Source organism: Dipodomys merriami, unplaced genomic scaffold, assembly GCF_024711535.1.
Source record: "Dipodomys merriami isolate MVZ:Mamm:240054 unplaced genomic scaffold, mDipMer1.0.p SCAF_134, whole genome shotgun sequence".
NCBI lineage: Eukaryota > Metazoa > Chordata > Mammalia > Rodentia > Heteromyidae > Dipodomys > Dipodomys merriami.
Genome location: NW_027202649.1, coordinates 1731863 through 1752373, shown reverse-complemented (window position 1 = coordinate 1752373; position 20511 = coordinate 1731863). Strand labels below are relative to the sequence as shown.

General features: G+C 45.9%; 1 protein-coding gene across 1 annotated transcript in view; it reads left to right on the top strand.

Moving 5' to 3' along the window:
• LOC138825093 (synaptic vesicle membrane protein VAT-1 homolog-like) overlaps positions 1 to 16756 on the top strand; it is a 97602-nt gene extending 80846 nt beyond the window's left edge. The window contains exons 8-9 of the mRNA XM_070019468.1: positions 12379 to 12462; positions 13860 to 16756. Coding sequence (XP_069875569.1) covers positions 12379 to 12462; positions 13860 to 13958 — 183 coding nt within the window. The 3' untranslated portion in view covers positions 13959 to 16756. The remainder of the gene's footprint in view (positions 1 to 12378; positions 12463 to 13859) is intronic.
• Positions 16757 to 20511: the final 3755 nt, after the last annotated feature.

Here is a 20511-nt window from a genome sequence, read left to right as displayed (position 1 = left end):
TCACGAAGGCTACACAGACCGTGTTCATGCAGATCCTCTGCCTGTAGTCAAAGTCCATTCAGAGAACTCACATTTGGAACCATCCAGAAGCCAGCAGTGTTAAATCTTGAAGTCCATGGGGTCAGACACAGATTGTTTGCTTCTGTAGCTCCTAACAACATTCAGAACCATCCTAGCACATGAAAGCCTCCCCTTCCCCCAAATAAGCCGTTTATGGCCTTGGTACCTGTTCTCCTGGAAAGACGAACAATTCCAGATTGTAGAAAACAATTATTTTCTTCTAGTAAGCATCAGAGATGTTCAAGCCTCAAAGAAAGACTGGGAATGGGGACTTATGCCTGTAATTCCAGCTACTGAGGAGGCTTGGGAATCACAACCCATGCAAAAACTTCATGAGACAACACCTCCGCCAGTATAAAGCTGGGCACAGTGCTCCACGCCTCTCCTCCCATCTCTACAGGAAGTGTAAATGGTGGGTCGTGGTCTAGACAAGACCAGCCAAAAAGTGAGGACCTGTTTGAAAAATAATGAAAGTGAAAGGGCCTGGGGTGTGGCTCAAGTGGCCAAACACCTGCAGAGCAAGCACGGGATGCTGATATCAAATCCCAGCACTGCCCCAGATTAAATGTGTGTTTGTGTGTGAATGCATGCCCATTTCTCCCACCCCACTACTTCGAATTCTTTCCAAATTCACCTTCTCCAGATTTCCAGAGGGTCTGAGGACGGTCCAATGGCCACTCTTCTTGGAACAGTCCAGTCTGACCACTGGCAAAGGCTGGCATGGAACCAGAGTGCCAGCCATCAGACCAGGCCAGGCCTTCCCTTCCCCTCCCCCCCCCTGCACCCAGCATGCAGTTGGCCTCTGCACTGACCGCAGGGTCACTGGGGACAAAAGAAAAAAAAGAAAAAATGAAACCCGGCATCTTCTCCAGTGGCTCGTTTTCCTTCCCTATCCATATATTGGACCGGGTTTGGTCTCGTTGCCATGGCAACACAACTTCTAGGCTAATAGATGTTCCTTGGTGTATAAGAGAAAAACATCAGCTTCCAGACAAGCAGGAAAAGCTGTCAGAGGGGGAAAAAATGATAATACTGTATGTCTCCCTCCTTCTGCACTTCCATTGTCTCCACAGATAGACAGAAAATTAGGAATTTTCTATTTTGTGACTTCGGTGGTCACATCGACACACTGGCCGAGTGGACAATGAAGACGGTCCTAGGACTCAGCAGGACCATCTGTTGTGCTGATTCAAATAGATGGGAGAAGAAATCGCAATCGTCTCCCATTTCCCCATGCTCACAAAGCGTGGGTCATTTCCCAGAATCCTTCTACCCTTTGAGGAAATCGCCTGACTTCCATACAACCTAAGTGACCTCAAAGATGAAGTGTCAGATATAACAGCACATCTCCAGGTGCTGCTTTATTTTGTGTCCGTTCCTCTTTACCAGCACCCCAAATTCTCATTGCTCCTCACTTCTCACCTGACACCTGCCTGACTGCTTTGCATTTAGGGCTGTCTTCCTGAGACACCTCTGACTGTGGCCATCTCCCTAGACCCCAGCCTTATGTCCCCTGGGCACACCATGCCACTCCCACTAACTCTCAGTTTGCGGAATGAGCTACCAGCTCCCTGAAAGGGAGCTGTTTACCTGAACAGCTTCTCTTCCGGGGGGGTCACCTCCCTCATCACAAATCCAACATGAATGCCATTTTTCTCTAAATTGAGTCATTTCCTCCCTTGGGCTTACATAGCTCTTCATTCTTAGAATATCACTCACTCTTCCCACGCTCTCTGGGAATTGACAGTCTCGTGGCCTTGTCCCTTCCCTCCTCTCCCCTCCCAGCCCGTGGGCTTTTGCAAGGCAGAGGCTGGAGGTGACTCCTGACTTAGAAGAGGTGGGATATTTCACCTCTGCCAAGGTGGGCTACTTGGTTGAAAGGATGTATTCTTCTTGTCTGCAGAAATTGGAGTAACTCTGAACTTCTCTAGAATCAAACTTTGAAAGGACTCAAAAGCTCTCTCTTTCCCTTTCTTTTATAAGGTCATTACCACACATGTACTTAATTCCTGGCAATCTCATATAACGGTAGGCCGTTTGGGGACTGGGATTGCATAGTTGTTGTTTAAGAAAGAAGGCCCAAAGTTCACTGCTTATAAAACTTACTAGAAAATTTCAAACATCCTCAGAAGCAATGATAGTAGAATACTGACCCCCTTCCCCACACTCATGCACACGCGCACACACACACACATACACACACACACACACACACACACACACACACACACACATTTATCTTTTTCCACACTGGGTACCCATTACCCAGTTTCCACAAGGATGAACATTTGTGTTTCCTTTGTGGCCTTCCCCATCCTCAAGATTTGTTTTTTCTAGAATATTTTAAGGTAAATCCCAGCTATCATATTGTTTTCTCTGTGCATATTTTATAATCAGTCTGGATTGAGATCATCCTAGCTCCTTTTCATACTGTATCTATGACTATAGGCAGGTTGACCTTCCTGAAGCCCCTTGCATATATATGCAAGGTGAGCATCATTATGGTGCATTCATCCTGGGGTCAAAGTGGGGAGAAAGCAGAGTACTGAATGGAAAACACTCAGTGCCTAGCACATGCTCAGCTGAGGTGCTTATTGGCCTGGAGTGGCCATCAAAGTCATTGTCCTTGTCATTAGCTTTACTGACTTAGTACACAGCTCAGTCTCAAGCATTGGAGGGATGATAAAACCATAATACTGGATCTTTGATCATCAAAGGTAACCATCACCACGATTCTGGCAGCAGAATGGGGTCAGGCTGGAGACTGGAAAAGCAAGGGCTTCCAAGACCAAGTGAGAGGTTAGAGAAAGCCTTCTTTAGGGAGATGGTGGGGCCTTCCACTGGGCAGTGGCTGAACATTAGACAACACACCCAGAGATGTTGGAACCAAACCCAAAGACTGATTGGCTGCAGTGGAGGCCATCCTTCTCTAAGGAAAGGTCAAGGTTAGATTCTTGTATTCTGGAAAGACCAAGCTACAGGTGGGAGAGGCCACTAGAGATGAAGGCAAGATCTAGAGGAAGAGCTTGGAAAGATTCTTCCTCAGCCAGCAGTAGGAACCAGCATGGCCGCCATCTTGATTTCACTTTCCAGGCTCCAGAATGGAGAGAGACTAAATAAAGCCATTCAACTCGGGCTACTTTGATATAGCAGTCCCATTCCTAACCTTCCCAGACATAGTCACATGACTCATGGGGGAAAAAAATAAAACTAAAGAGTGATTTGTGCAGCTTTCCACTGGGTATAGTTCTCCAAGGTATTTATGTCTGGATCCTTGCATAGATGCAGAGCATTCTTTATTGGCTCATAGTTAGAGCTAAATATAGCTTGATTTCTGGACTCTCTCTCTCTGTTTTCCCCTTGGCAAAGCACTGATTTGTGTTTCACTCAAGGATGTGCCTCTATTGCACATTGGTTCACACCAGCTCCTGTTGTTTCCTTACCCTAATCAAGTCCGGCCCACCTGTTAGATCCCAACAGCCCACTCTTGGTGTTTCCATTTGTATCAGGCTCCTAATGTCTTGGGGCTAGGTGTAGTGGCTCATACCTGTAATCCTAGCTACTTGGGAGCCCAGAGATCAACAAGTAGAAATTCAAGGCCAGCCCAAGACCAAAAAAATTAGCAAGCTCTTCATCTCAACAAACAAACTAGGTGTGGTGGTACTAAGAGGCACAGGTAAGGGGATCATGGACAAAGGCCAGCTCTAAGCAAAAAGCCTAAGAAAGCATTTGAAAAATTAAAACAATAAAGGGATGAAGGTTTGGCTCAAGTGGGAGAGCACCTGGTTTAGCAAGCCCTGAGACCCTGAGTTCAAACTCTAGTATCATCAAAAATGAAAAACAAACAAACATCGGGCTGTGGCTGTTCTATAACTTGCTGATACTAACTTACCTCTTCTGTTTGACCCCACCATCTTAGAAATCAAGCCTCAGGCCATGGTAAACAAAGCAAGATTCACACCAAGTCAGTGAGTGGGCTTAATTAACCACCAGACAATATCTGGGCAGTTTCTTCATGCACTGAGAAATCCAACAGAAGCCAACCTACAGAAAAGCAAAACTGAAATCCAGTTCCCTCTCAGTTGACCTAGAGTGGAAAGACTAGTAGCTGTGATACTCTGCTGCTTTCCAGCCTAGAACTGATATTAAAGCCAAGCATTAAACTAAGCCTCATCCAGATTTCGATCATCTCTCCTTCAGAGGGGATCAGAGCCAAGCGTGGCGGGGGAGGTTTGGGGGGAATAGAGAGCTTGTCTTCCATAGAGAGCCAGCCAAGCTCAGCATCTGACTCACGGTGAGCACTTAATGTTTGTCAAGTATGAAGCACTGTTTGAATTCGAAGATTCTAAAACTGCCAGGCCCCCAGGATCAAAGGAGTGGGCTGAGTGCCTGTTTAGTCTCAACAAAGAGGTCCAAGGTAAAACTAACATTAGATCTCTTCAAAGCAGTGCCTATGATTCTAATACAAGAAATCTTTCATCTATGTTTTAAGAGAAATTCATTTAGCTCAAGCTGTGTTCCACATTAGTATTATTATTTGTGTGTGTGTGTGTGCACATACACATGCACACATGTGCATGCGCGCCATTCCTGGGGCTTGGATTCTGGCCCTGGGTTCTGTCCCTAAGAGCTTCTGTTGCTCAAGGTTAACACTCTACCCCTCAAGCCACAGTGCCTCTTCTGGCTTTTTCTGAGTGGTTTATTAGAAATAAGAGCCTTATGGAGTTCTCTGCCCAGGTTAGCTTTGAACCACAATCTTCAGATCTCAGCCTCCTGAGTAGCGAGGATGACATGCATGAACTATCAGCGCCTGGCTTGTGTTCCACATTCTCATCTTTGTCCTGTGGATACAGTAGAACCAAATCTCACATGAGCAAATCCCTGTCCATTATGGGGCCTGAGATGAGCCACAAGGCTATGTGGGCTCTCTTCTTTCACACAAGTCCCCAAGTCAGGCATTGGTGGCTCACACCTATAATTTACCCAGCTATGACTCAGAAGGCTCAGATTTGAGGACTGAGGTTCAAAGCCAGCCCAAGCAGAAAAGTCCCTAAGACTCATATCTCCAAATTAACCAGCAAAAAAAAAAAGCAGGAAGTGAAGCTGTAGCTCAAGGAATAGAGCACCAAAGCTAAAGAACAGTACCCAGGCCCTGAGCTCAAGCCACAGAACCATTTTGAGGACAGATGACTAGGGCCAGGTATGAAACAATTAGCGTGCAGGATTTAAGGTGGGACTCACTTTCAGGTGCAAACTCTGTACTTGTCTTGACCCTGAGAATGAGTACCTCCTTCAGCTTTATACCTCTCTCGTCGCACCCTGATCTCTGCTCTGCTTTCTTGCAAAGATCCCTCATGCAGCTATTCTAGAAAGGGGCTTGATGTCTGAACTGATCCCTTTCTCAGTGGACCACTTCATGGGCCTTCCATTTCATTTTCACAATCAAAACTCTTCCATCAGAACATCTTGGGACACCCTCACATGAGGGGCTCCTTCTTTTTTTTTTTTTTTTTTTTTTGTCCGTCATGGGGCTTGAACTCTGGGCCTGGGTGCTGTCCCTCAGCTCTTCAGCACAAGGCGAGCGCTCTACCACTTGAGCTACCGTGCCACTTCCAGGGGCTCCTTCTTTTTACCAGAACCCAGAAACTCCAGATCCCAATGCTGCTTGCAATGAACATGTTACTGTCGAACACACCCTCTGGATTTTAAGCCATCATCCATTTCTCCCGGAGATGGACACTGATAATGTGAGAAATGTTCCACAGACAACTTGGTTAGATGGGTTTCTTAATTACGATATCTTCATGATCAAACCTTTTAATTTATCATCAAGGATCTACAGAATTATCTGTCTTTTTTTTCCCTCCCTTAGGTGGCCATCCTTCTTACTATTCATAACACAAGCCACATGTCATGGTTATTCAGTGGTGTCATTTACACCCTAATGAATTTCTGCCTTTTGCACCATACAAAAGGAAATTGAACATTACAAAGCATTAAATAAGATGCTAAAAGACTGAATGTCATTCGCTCAGCTATGAAAGAGTGAGCCTCTCAGGTAGAGGAGAATGGAAATACAAGGATGCCCACGATCTGTTTCCTTGGAAACTCTTAGGAACATGGTACCAAAGGCCCTCCAGCCTGGCTCCCTGGCCTGGTGTTTATTCTGTCCCAACCAGGCCATTGGTTGCATGGTTATTCTTTCTGCAGCCCCCCACCCCCAGACCTTTTTTTTTTGGAATAGTTCTCTCTTCCCTATCTTGCTATGGCTTTAAGCCTTACATCCCAGCTCAACTATCACTTGTTCCAAAGAATGTTTTTCTGGTCTTCCTAACCAGGTCACATGCTCACACAGGCTCTTAGCAACTACGAAGCAGCTACTATTCAACTGTTTGAATCGTGATGTGAGTCTGTACTTCCGAGAGACTGTGAGTTTCACGTGTAGCCATTTCACGTGCTTACCATCAACTTTTCAATACAGACTATTCTCTTTGTTCGGTTATTTTTTTTGTCATAAAAATATGACTACGTATATCAGCATTGTGAGAAAAGCATCTTTTCTATCAGTCATTTGTTTACCTCTTGTCTGTTAATCTCTCTCTCTTTTTCTTTTTCTTTTTTTGTCAATCCAGGGCCCACACACTGTCCCTTTGTGTTCAAGGCTAGCACTCTACCCACTTGAGCCACAGCAACACTTCTGGCTTTTTCTGAGTAGTTTATTGGAGATAAGAGTCTCACACACCTTCCTGCCTGAGCTGGCTTTGAACTGCGATCCTCAAAATCGCAGCCTCCTGAGTAGCTAGGATTACAGGTGTGAGCCACCAACTCCCAGCTTACACATTTGATTAGCAGCAATGAGCTGTACAAGAGGCTTTTATTTGGACCCGTCCCTATATGCACACACCCTCTGCCACACACACCCCTTCCCTCCTCCTCCCAACCAATTTCCACACACTTCATTTTCTGCTTTCACCTTTGTTCGTAAAGTATGTTGACCATATTCTCCCTCCTTTACCCGCTCCATTTATCCCCTCTCTTCTACTGGTACCCCACCCCAACATTACATTCCTGTCATTTTTTGTATATGTGCGTATTGAATAATATAGACATGTTGTATTTATGCATATACGGTGTTTTAGATTCACCCCTTGGCATACCCTTTCTTTCTGGAAATGCTTGAAGGAAGGTAGGACACACAGGTGTTTTCTGGAGTACGGACACTGGAGATGCTGAGCTGGTAGCCGTGATAGCCGTCTTTGTAGGACAGTCTTGGCTACCCAGGGCCTTAAGGAACATGGAGAAGGAGAAAGCAATACCAGATTCTAGAAAGAGTTAGGCGCTGGCGGGAACTGCAGTGGCCAAGAGTCCTAGTGGGGATGAAGGAAACACCTGACTCTCCCTTTCCTGTGTTCTGATTATCTCAGTGGCCAAATCCAATTTGAAACCATGTGACAAGGGTACAAGTACATACAGTCCCTAGAGGACTAGACAGGAAGGTCCAAAGAGGAGAGCATTATTCCCAGAGGAACCCAGAACACCCAGGGCATAGCCCAGAACCACCTCCCCCATCCTCCTCCAGACCCCAAGCATGCCGTCTCACATAGCTGTTGCAGACTGAATAAGCTTGACCAGAACTACTGTTCCTCTGCTTACAGAGTATGAGCCAATTAAGTTTTCCCCGTGGGTAGTGTTCTGAGTATTGAACACCAGCACCAGACTTAATCAAGAGCATGAACCAGTGACACAAGATGAACTATGCTAGCTTAAAGCATTGGGGCTAAATAAACAAACCAGGAAGTCTGCATTAATAAGTCTAGCTGCACACAGTGAAATACTTTATAGATTATCCTGAGCATCTCGATTAGGAGGCTGCAGCCTCTGTGATAAGGTCGCTTCTTAACCAGGAAGCAAACAGCCAGAACAGTTTTGCAGGAGAGGATGAGCTTGAGGAACAAGAGTCTTTTGGGGTTTTTTTGGAAGCTGGGTGCTGGTGGCTCATGCCTGAGATCCTAGCTATGCAGGAAGCTGAGATCTGAGAGGCACAGTTGAAAGCAAGCCCCAAGGAGGAAAGTCCATGAGACTCATAGATCTAATACCCACCCAAAAGCTAAGAAGTAAGGGTGTGGCTCAAGTGGTAGAATACCAGCTTTGAGTGAAAATAGTAAGGGATAGTATTTGGGCCCTGAGCTGAAATCCCAATACTGGCACAATACATAAATAAGCAAACAAACAAATTATAGGAGACAGTAGCTCTGGAGTCTGTCAGTATGTGTTCTTCATCCCAAACACTGTTCACTCCCTTCCGGACATTTCTCTTTTACATTGTGGAATGCTTTCCATTAGGATGAGCCCTTGGGCACAGGTAAGTGTCCAGTGAGCTTCAGACACACATCTTGAGCAGTGGGGACAGTCAGAGATGAGGGGAGAAGGAAACCCACAAAACCCACAGATATCAGCCTTGACATGTCTACCCCACACTGTCCATGACACAGCTGTGTTCCACATTAAAAAAAAAAAAACACCTGAGGAATTAAGTAAATTAAGTATAACATCCTTTCCACGATTCATCATTGCCCCCCAAGTCTTACCAAGCTAAGCTTGCATTCTGTATTATGACTATCAAGGCTAAAACTCTAGCTCTAGCAGCAGAGTACCTGTCCAGCCAAGGGCAAAGCCCAGAGTTCAGACACAAGTACCCACCATGATATTGCATCTGGCATTGTCTTCAGTGCTGAGAGAGCATTGGTATTTATAGCCACCATACTTCAGATCACAGGTGACTAGCAGCTGCTGTATCTGGCAAGGCAGGTAGACCAGATGTTTCTCTTGGATGCAGTGACACATGGTTTTAACAGTGCAGGTGGACCAGATGCTTCTCTTGGATACAAGGACACTTGGTTTTAAGCAGAGAGGTGCTTCACGAAAAGCTACAGGGAGGAGGCCTCCCTGGTACCAGTGTGCTCTAGGCCATAACTTCTATCCCTGGGTGGTAATAGAAGCAACGTCTCTGCAGATTTTTACCTTGCCAGAGTATAAGCAAAGGGTAGTTGGTTTAGCTAGTGGAAGCTGTTCTGGAATTGTGTCTAGACTCCTGAAAAAGCAAGGCAACCCTTGCATTTCCTACTACTACGGCATCTTTTGAACACCAGCCAGAGCAGTCCTGAGATGTTTTGTCTTTGTGATTCTCATCTGTGAAAAACTGATGCTGACGTTCACCTGAGAGGCTCTGTGCACAGATAAAATAGCAATGAACATAAACTGCTGCCCGGGACGCCTGATTAAGAAAAACAACAACGAAACATGGATCGGATTTTGTAGTTTCTTTCCTTCGGAGTTGCCATCTCTACAAGAGCAAGCTTAAAAGCGAGAATGCACATTCTAAAAGCCTGAGTAAAGGTCAGACAGACGATCCCATAGCAGGCCTCCTAACCTTTTCTCCATCTTTTTTCACGTGGGAAATTTCAAGGAGTCAGTTAATTTCAGAAAGCAATGACTAACTAATGCCCTGTTGTGGGACCAGCCCTGCCCTGTTGGGGACCTTTTTATTTTTTCCCTAGCATCACAATAAGCTTTTAACTGGTGACAAAACAGCTTTTCCATGTTCCTGAGCTCTGTCTTATTTGAGAAACAGCTTTAAAAGTATTGTTCATCTTCTGTGGAGTTTCCAAGTGCTTAATGACTTTCCAGAGTGACAAACAACTAAATCCTGGAAAAATCATCATGTGGGATATTATCTATGCCCATTCTTCTGCTTTTAGAGGTTCACTGGAAATTTCAGACTGGGCAGGAATGATAGAGGGATGTTGTGTTGGAGGTCTAACCAGCCTGGTTCTGAACCACAGTTTGATTACCGGTGACCATGTCATCTTTGGCAAATTTGCTTTTATTTTTTTCCCCCTCAGCATCCATGTACTTATCTAAATTAGATATTCATGTATATCTTACAAGATGAGAAGTATTGGTGTGTAAGGTTGAAAACTTGGTTAAATTTCTATTACTGAATCCACCCACCCACCCCACCCCCCCAAAAAAAATAGTGTCTTAATCAGCATTGGTGACCCAAGGCTTGGCCTCCTCTGAAGGCCTGGCTGGAGATGGGTCTGGTAATACACACGCTCCGGTTGTTCCTTCTCCAGGCTGTGGGCTGGCCGGAGTCTTCCCTTGGCTCCTTACCGTGTGGACCTCTCCACGGGGCAGCTCACAAGAAGGCTGTGTGTCTCACCACAGGGGGAAATGAGAAGAGTCAGAGGAAGAGCAGCTGCAAGATGGAAGTCAGGGTCTTTTTTTTTTTTTTTGTAAGCTTGGGAACCTGTAAACCTGAGAAGAAAGACCCCATTTCTTTTGCTGTGTTCTGTGGGTTAGACATAAATCTTTAGGGCCAGCCTATGCTTAACGAGAGAAGTTCCCACACTAACCTACGTCCCAGGAAGTGGGGAAGAGGGGCACTGGAAGCCAAGCTAGAAGCTTGTGAGTGATGCCCACTCAGCCCTGTTCATCTCAGGTCCCACACCTGAGGAATGAAGCAACCTCAGCAAAAAGAAAACATGCTCAGGAACAAAATCCTGAACATGGACAGGCTTTTTGTTTCTTGTCATTATTCCCTATATTGTGCAGGTGACATGCAAAATACACATTGCACCACTTTAGAACAGGGAGCCTCCAGACACAGCTCTGCAGCCAGTCCCCACAGATACTCAGAGATCGAGGTGGAAGCAAGTAAGGAAACGCTTCAAAAAGCAATGCTGCGTCTTCTAGCTCCCCAGAGTAGAAAGCAGGAGGATTGCGGTTCACAGACTACACCGTGTGACCTTGCCCCTGAAATAACAACAAAAGGACAGCACAAACAAACTAAACACCCAGAAGAAAATGCATTTAAAGATGCGTTTCATGCATAGTCAAGATTCATTTGGTTCCACATGACCAAATATCAATATTTGGACACCTGATTTAAAAGTTATCATTCTCTAGGTCTAAAAGAAAATCAGTAGTTTTTTTTTTTTTTAAGAGAGATGTAGTATGTGGTTTTTCTCCCTTAATCCTTCCATGTTTGTTTACAGTTAGCAGCATAGATCTTTCCATTGTTCAAGAGACACATCACATTTCCATTCCATGATAAACGTAAGAGCCACTGTTTACTTAACCATCCACTCACGCCATGACATACGAATTGTTTCAATGTTTTGCCATGAAAAAAACAAGGCTGTGATTGAGTTCCTTTTATGCGGCCTTCCTTTCTTGCCCATAAATTAAATTAGGTCTTTATAATGAAGTCCCAGAAAAGCAATTGAAATACAAAGCATTTTAATGACTCTGTCAAGTTTATATTGAAATGAGTAGAAAGAAGCCTTTGGTTTTCATATAAACGAATGCAGCTCCATCGCCACAGGCTGAGCTCTTCAAAGACAGGGCTTGTGTATTATTTATTATTTTAAATCATGGCATTGAGCCTAGCAGTGACATTTACTGGATATCTCTGGAGTGAATAAATGAAGACAAATATTTTCAAATGTGAGACTGTAAGAAAAAATAATTTAAGTTAGACGTATTATGATAAAAATAAATAAATAAAGGGACACTGCATCCTATCTAGATTTTACCACGATGTGGAGATCCCACCCACCAGCTTCTCTCTGTTAGTTCCCACAGCGCCCCCTGCAGCTCATTTTCTACTTAGCAACAGAACACCATGCCTAGATGCCATTGGGTTGTGTCATACATTGCAGGAGACATGCCTGGTCTGAGAAGCCCCTAGTGTCACAAAGGAAATGGTAGAGAAAAAACAATAATAATAATTCTGAAGAGAACTTCTGCAAGGTGGGGACAGAGTTTCTTCCCAGTAAGTAAGAACCATGGGGATTTTTGTAAATGGGGGTCCGCCCTGGGTAATGGGTTTATTTAGCTAAAATCTGAATCCGAGATATATAACATTTAAGTAATTGTGTTCCAAATGGCCATCAAAAATACTTTCATTGCCTAAAATTTAGCCTGATGGACGTACCCTGACATCCTGTGGCATGTAACTCTTGGGATCTCTGGAGAATCTTCTTGCCTTTTTTTTCTTCTCTTTCCCTAAAGAAATTTTCATGAAGTGTTGCAAAAGCTATAACCTTCATCTTTACACACAGGAGCCTTGCACAAGAGTAGAGCGTGTGAATGACAGAATTTATTTGCACATAACACTCAAAACTTCCTAGCCACGAGGCTTGAGCTGCAGCGCCCTCTGGTGGAAAAGTAAGATGCTGGAGTTTTCGAAGGCCCCTTTTTGTCCTGAGTGATGTCTCTCCCTGATCTGAGTTTCTTCCTGGCCCTGTGTCACAGGTGAAGGAAGCCATGCAACGGATCCATGACCGAGGAAATATCGGGAAGTTAATTCTGGATGTGGAAAAGACCCCAACTCCACTGGTAGGTGTAGTTTCAAGAGGAGACCACTCAGCTAATTCATTCATGGAAGGTCTGTCAGATGTGGACACAACACAGCTAGGGGAGAATGAAGTACGGGCGGTTAGCTACTGGGCTTTTGAAGGACACTGAGGGTAGTTAGATAATTCCAGAAATGAGGGACTGATCCTTGGAGGCTCTGAAGGAAAGGTGAATGCAATAGGTGAGCAGACAGGAGAAGATAGTGAGACATAACACATCTAGGCCGCTGCCAATGGGAGAATTCCTCGTAAGTTCTCAGAAATGCATGCTTGTGCGTGCCAGCTTCCTGAATGCTCCCTCTCCTAAAATTACTCAGTGAAAAACGGCTGGAGGTGTGGTTCAGCAAGTGTGAGGCCCTGAATTCAAACCCCTTCATACTGAGAGGGGAAAAAAAAGTTTGTGTGTGTGTGTGTGTGTGTGTGTGTGTGTGTGTGTGTGTGTGTGTGTGTGTGTGTGTGTGTGTGTGTGTGTGTGTGTGTGTGTAGCATGTAGCATGCAAGTCATAGAGCTGCATCCATCTTTCAAGAGGAAGAACTAAAACTGTATAAATGTTTTAGACCAGGTGTATATTTTTAAACAATATTTCATTGGCTTTTATAACCTCAATGGAGCTCAGGTCCGAGAACCATTTCACTCAATGAAGGACAGTGGCATGCTTGGGCAGGTGAGTGGGAGTAACATGGATACAGGTTAAAAAATGTTCTGGAGGCGCCAGGACATGTTTGAAGGCAGGCCGGTGAGGGGATGAAGTTAGGGAAGAAAATGGAGCTGCGGTCTCTGCTGTCCTGGGCCCCTATTCCATGAGCCTTCTGCTCAGGTCTCATTCAGCCCATTGGGAGAAGGCAGACAGGCTCTAGAGACATTCTGGACAACTTATTATTCTTAAGCAAAATGGCTGGAAACTTGCCTGATCGTGAATCGGTCCTTAGAGGCTGAAAAGTCCAGAGAGCTCAGGACCTCTGTCAAGATCTGTTTCTGAGTCTGTGGGGAAGGTTTCCACCCTTGGGATCCAGGAACAAAAGAGGATGGAGGATGAGGATTTGGGGTCTCTATGTCTTGAGGAGGAAGCTGAGGCCGTTCTAGATGGCCCATTAGACTAGACAGGGAAGCTCAGAAAATCAGGCTAACTGTTGCGCATCAGGCACAGATCCATTGAGGTCATTTTTAGAGCTTGCATCTGATTGGACACAGCAGAAGCTCAAAGCTTTGCAGGAATGGGTCTCCCAGCAGCTCAGTAGGTTTGGAGCAAAGTTGCCTGGATGGCCCTTTGTGACAGCCTCTGTCGCCTACGGGACTGCCCGCTCTCAGGAAACGCAGGGGCCCAGCTGGATCAGATGATGGAAGACGAGTCTCCCATATCATCCTCTGTTCAATTCCAGATGGCCAACGACAGCACGGAGACCAGCGAGGCAGGGGAGGAAGAGGAGGACCACGAAGGGGACGGGGAAAACAAAGAACGGATGCCCTTCATCCAGTGAGCCAGGCCCCCGCGGGACAACAATGAAGGATGAGGAATGGCTACAAGAACTCTTCCGTGCCCCAGTGAACAAATGCTGTAGTCCAGTGCGTGTCGTGTTTGTCTGCAGTCAGCCGAGCTAAGAACTTAGTGATCACGTTGTGGTATTTTGTTCTGTTTTCTTTTCTTTTTGGGGGGGGTGATTAAGTGCCAGTCCCATTTCATGCAGTATTATGTCTCTTTTGTCTGTGTATCACACGCTCTTCCCTTCTGCCCTGTATCAAACCCACCCATCTATGAGTCCTTCTTGAACGTTCGAGAATAGCCTTGCAAATGAACACCAGCCCCACAGCCCCACAGGCCTGAAAGACCAGGCCTGGAGGGGGCCAGGTGTGGTCCCAGTGTGTCATCCAGGTCCTGATATTCTTCAGGCCGGTGACACTGTAAGCCACCAGCCAGCCAGGCCTCTGGCAGCAAGAGAGTAGGCCCAAAGGGTGTGGAAACATCCCCATAGTATCTCTCTCTCTCTCTCTCTCTCTCTCTCTCTCTCTCTCTCTCTCTCTTTCTCTCTCAGAGACAATGTTCTTACATTCATCCACTGTCTTAAGGCCATAGACTTGAGCCTCCCTTCACTAGCCCTTCAGTCTCGGGTTCTTTTCCTGGTTCTTATTCACAGACACATGGAACAGGCGTGGATGTTTTTTTAGGATGGAAGATGGGTCAACCAGCCTACGTGGGAAGACAGCCATTGATTCCTCCTACGAAGCTAGGTCTCCTGAGCAAAATCCCTCCTTCCCCCCGCCCCCCAGCCATATGCATTTTATTTTAGCCTAAAAAAAAATCTCACCACAGCTAGGACTAACTCCCAGTCATTACTGAAACTCACCTGTGTTTGCATACTGGCCAGCAACATGGCCAGCTGTTTTTCTATTCCATTTGTGGCCAAGAAACCCCTTGGAAAGCCAGGTGCCAGTGGTTCACGCCTATAATCCTAACTACTCAGGAGGCTGAGATCTGAGGATTGTGGTTTGACACCAATCTGGGGAGGAAAGTCTGTGAGACTCTAATCTCCAATTAAACACCAAAAAGAAGCCAGAAGTGGTGTGGTGGCTCAAATGGTAGAGCTCTAGCCTTGAGTTAAAAAAAGGTCAGGGATAGCACCTAGGCCCTGAGTTCAAGCCCCAGGACTGTCACAAAAGAGAGAGCGAGAGAGAAAGGAACGGAGGAAGGGAGGGGAAGGGAAAGGAAGAAAAGAAAGAAAGAGAGAAAGAAGAAAGAAAGAAAGGAAAGAAAAGAAAGAAAAAGATAGGAAGGAAAGAAAGAAAGCACTTTGAAAGAACTCCCTTATGGACTACATTTGGGGAGAAAAAAATCAGTGAGTATCTTCCATATTGCCACAACATGACCCCACATATCACAAACGCAAAGCTGCAGGGAGCGACTGGCAGGTGTCCAAGGCCAAGCAAGCGGCCCCCAGCCTGTGTGCACAGCCGTGGTGCTGGATTTGGCAAGGCTCTTGGAAATCAGGGATCAAAATTGCTTGAGCCTGTACCCTGTTCAGTTTTTCTAGAAAACTCTGCAAACTCCATGTGACTGGGCTTGGGAGGAGAATTGAGCTACCCTGTGGGAGGAGCCATCTCAGTGTCCCTACACGGAGGCCTCTCATTCACTCTTTCAAGCCCCGTGGCCAAGGGTTCCTTCCCTCCTTTGAAAATCAGTCCAGAAATACAAGGGATCCATACAATCAGCACCCTATTATTGGGTTCTGTGGAAGACCTAAAAGTGTTCCCACATCATGTGATTAGCACGCACACACACTCTTCCTTTGCATTCTAGAAGACAGGAGAAAGTTCCTACATTGCCCGGCCTCTTCACTACCAGGCTTTAGGGGCAGATCTGGCTCTTCCCCCAAGCGATGGGAGTGAAGGCATTTCCGGCAAGAACCTCTTCCACGGGTGCAGTCCTCGGGTCCTTGTGGTTTTGTTTCTTTCCTTGTCACCATGACTTGTTTATGCCAAATATGTATCTGAAGGGAGTTTCTCCTTACTGTGAATGTACGCATACAATATGAATGTGGAGAAACATGGAGCCAGCCAGTGAGCCAACGAGAGAAGCGTATTATCCAAAGAGGACACCCACCATTCTTCTCTTCCATCCAGGGACACACTAACATTCCACTTTCGGGTCACCTCGAGAGATAAGAGAGTATACTTTTGCCCTAATACCTTTGTTATATATTGTATTATTGGTCAACATTCTCCCTGAAGAGAGGCCCAAAGAGCCACTGTCCTAATGCTATTTCTGGTGAGCAGAGTATCAACACCATTTCCTCAAGTTCAAGAGCGGCCGGGTCCCTGGGGCCGGAGGGAGGGAGGGACACACTTTGTAGTACCATGGCCCCACATCTGGTCTTTCATTTTCAATCAGCAGAGTTAACCCAGTATTCAGCTGTTACAACCACTGGCTAAATGCTAACCCTCTCCTGTCCTCCAAATTCAGGGGGAGAAAACTAGAGCATGACCACCGCCTGTAGTTTCTGCCTCGAAGGTGGGGGGGGGCATAGGGGGGCCGCCCCTCCCCCTTCTCATCTTCCCTCCTTCTGTCCTATCTCCTGCTTGTCTGCTGAAGGAAGTGTAAGGAAAGTCTCAGTTTGCCTTAAAGGAACTGCAGGCTCTTTTCTGTGGGTTTAGCTTTCTTGGTGTCGGACTGAAAGCTCGTCTAATGTGTTTGTGGCTTCAGAGCTTTTGTTATATTGTGCCTACAAAGCAAAAATTATGTTTACATAAAAATATATATATAAATAAAGTATTCAGCATAGCATCATTTCCTCTGGCAGAATTTACTTCACGCACATCGCCACGAGATGAAACAAGGAATGGGTTAATCAAAAAAAAAAAAAGATAAGACGGCCTTAAATGGCACCTAAAGACCCCATGGAGAGAGAGGTAACCAGGGTGATGAGAGAAGGCTTTAAGAGGACATGTAGTTGGGTGAGTATGCAAGCCGGTGACTGTGTGAATTAACTCAATGGAACCATTCCACAGTGCATCCAACAATCATTGGTACACGATACATATTAAAAATATCAGCCGGGCACAGTGGCATACCCTTGTAATTCTAGCACTGGGAGGACTGAAGCAGCAGGAGTTCAAAGCCAGGCGAGGCTACTACGTAGCAAGTTCAACACCAGTGTTGAACCCGACACAGCAAAACCTGGCTCAAAAGTCAAATCAGATTCCTGCAAGCTAACAGGCAAGAGGCTTGTGAATTCAAGGATAGCTTGGGTCACATAGTAAGACCTTGTCTCAAAAGAAAAAACAAAACAACAACAACAAACGAGCCAGGCTCACTGATGCCTGTAATCCTAACTACTCAAGAGGCTGAGACCTGAATGGGAAATGGAGGTTCGAAGGCAGCCCAACGTAACCTCCCATTAAGCAGAAAAATGCTTACACTGCAGGCATGGTTCAAGTAGCACAGCGCCAGCTATACGCAAGAAAACTGAGCAAGAGTGTGAAGCCCTGACTTCAAGCCCCCAGTGTCTGTACACATACATGCACGCACACACACACACACACACACACACACACACACACACACACACACACACTAAAACCACATGCTTATCATGATGATGGTAATAGTATTGGTGTCAATAATAGCACAGCAGTAAACATTTCTATTGCACTGACAGTGTGCTGCTCAGAGAGCTGTGTGTGGTACTTCCTTACCGCCATCCCAGCAGTGCTAAGAGGAAGCGGACACAGGTGGCAAGACTGAAAACAGTCTTGATCGAGTCACAAAGTTGTTTAGTGACAGAGCCAGCACTTAATTCGAGCCAAGCCTGGGACCCCAGAATCCATACTCATTGCTTGAAGTGTCAGGGTCTTACCTGGAACCCACTACTAGGTAGCCCAGGCTGAAGAACTCACCATCCTCCTACCTTGATCCTCTGAGTGCTGGGATTACAGGTATGTGCTACACCTGCAGATTCCACCCTCCTGCTGACCGCACGAGCGGCTCATACTTCAGATGATGGCAAAATGCTGAGCATTTAGAATTATCATCCCTGGCTCACTCGAAACACTTCTCTCGGATCCCAAGGTTAGGCTTGTGTATTTGTTTTGCTTTGTAGTAACTGATGTGTATGTCAACAGCCTTTTTCTTTTTGCTTTTTCTCATTTTTTTGGTTCTGGCTGACCATGTGCATGCTTTATGGCATGCTAATTCTAAACATACAACCAGACAGCATTCACAAAGTTAACATTCTCGAAGTTAGCAAACAGAAAGGCACATAAAACTACATCACCAATGGCTAGGCTCTCACAGGAGAATTCTCCATTGGGAAGGCTACCACGTGTTCCATGGTAATTCTCAATAGGCAGCCAGTGAACTAGAGCTAGACCCCACCCCAGGCCGACAGAGGACCCGAGCCGGCAGACCTCTGCTCTGCGGCCCTCTGCTGTCATGATCCTGAAGCTCTTTCCATGGACCACCTCCAGGGGCCTCGTGATGATTTCCAGCTCAGATTGCCCACCATGGTAACTGGTCCATGCGTGGTCCCTCCTGGCTTTTCTTTCCTCTTCCCATCCACCCTCTCTTCCACCCCGCTTTGTGAGATCACCTTCCCAAAGAACCATTTCCACTCGAGTCCAAAGCCACTTTGGGGGAACCCAAATAAAGCAGCCCTTAACTTGTCCGCTGTTTGCAACAATCCAATAAAGGAAATGACACTAAAGCAGGGTCCTCCCTCTCCCCTATTTTGTAAATAATAGAGATTGGAGGTGTTAAATAAAATACTTCAAACCACACAGGTAACAAACAGAGTCTACCGTTTTTCTTTTAGGCCCAGGAAGTCAAGCCAAGCTCTCTCTTATGACAAAGTCCCTGAGAACACACATTCCCAGCTTCCCAAGTTGGGAAAATTTAACTCAAAGGTTAAAGTCGGTGTCTTAATTAAAATGACTTCTGGGAGTCGGGCGTCGGTGGCTCACGCCTGTAATCCTAACTACTTAGGAAACTGAGATGAGAGGATCATGGTTCAAAGTCAGCCCGGGCAGAAAGCCTGTGAAAAACTCTTTATGTCCCATCAATTTAGAAAAAGTCAGAAGTGGCCCTGTAGTTCAGGTGGTAGAGCCTTAACCTGGAGCAAAACAAAACAAAAACAAAAACCTCAAGGATCATGCCCAAGCCCTGAGTTCAAGACCCAGGACCTGCACCCAAAATTAAACACCTCTGAGGCCAACCATTCTGAGGTTTTCAAACGGCTTCTCAGGGCACAAGAAGGGATTCTTGATGTTTCTCCGGAGAACTTTACAGGAAGCATTTGGGTGGAGAACTAGCAGCTCTGACGAACAAGGCTGTGCTCCGACAGAAAGAATCACAATGACACAGAGATACAGTGTACATTCAGTCTCATTCGTTGTAAGAAGCATAGAAACATTGAGCCGGGAAGGATGCTCAAGACTGACTTGCTCATCTATTTTTTAAAATATTCTTACCCATGCATGAGTGCAGGGACAGAAGTAAGCATCTCCCAACCATCCTGGGAGATTTGCCAGTAAGGGAGCGAATCAGGACATCATCAAGTCGGCACTTACACGCAGCTGATGAGTAACTATATCACATTAAGTTAAGAGTGCATCAAAAAGTTCTACTCTCATCCAGCTCTCTTCTCTTGCTTTCCCTCTGTGTTAAGGTCAATATGATGAAGGAGATTTTATTTGAATCTGTGAATATTTACTCTTTCGGTTTGGGGCATGGCCCTGCTTTTTCCATGTTGTGAAGGATTCCTAGCCACGGCTGGCCATGAAGCCAGTGTCTGGAAAATGGGGTGAAGTGGGGACACCAATCACAAGAGAGTCTTATCGGGGAGAAACCCATGGGACTCTGGGAAAAGCCAGATTGGGGCAGAAAATAGGAAAGTCTGTGCAGTAGAGGTGAAATGGACTCAGGTTTCCTGCCAAGAATCGTTGGCAATGTATTTATAGCTCTGTGGGCAGACCCGGGGCGTTTGAAGACAGGCCGGGGTTGAAATCCTGACTCTGGAATTACCAGCTCTGTGACCTTGAACAAATTATTTAACCCCTGAGCCTCCCTTGCCCTCCTGCCACTAAAGCCAAGTGTTACCAGGTTGTGGTGTAACTGCACTAAATGAATTAATGGAGACAAAGTGCTCGAGTAAGAGCCTGGCACAGAATAAGCATTTCTATTCATGGGGGTATTCGATCATTTGGAGTATAACCTGTTCCTTGCGTATGGTGTTGTGAGCTGAGGTATTCTGTCTGACTCCAGCCCAATGGGCTCATGACCCAGGGGACCCAGTCATTCTGAAGGTGGCATCCTGAAGCGGTTTCCGTGAGTGCCAGATTCACAGCTTTGAACAAAACCTGCAAATCTGCTCTTGTGGGTGTTTGGTTGCTCAATTGTTGATGTGTGTTTGCTTGTTTCAGGGTGATATTAAGGACCACACCTGGTTTCTTGTCCGTGCTAGGCAAGTACTCTACCCCTGAGCCCCAGCCCTCCAGGTTCCCCCACACACACATACACACCTTAAATCAGAACTGGATTCTGTG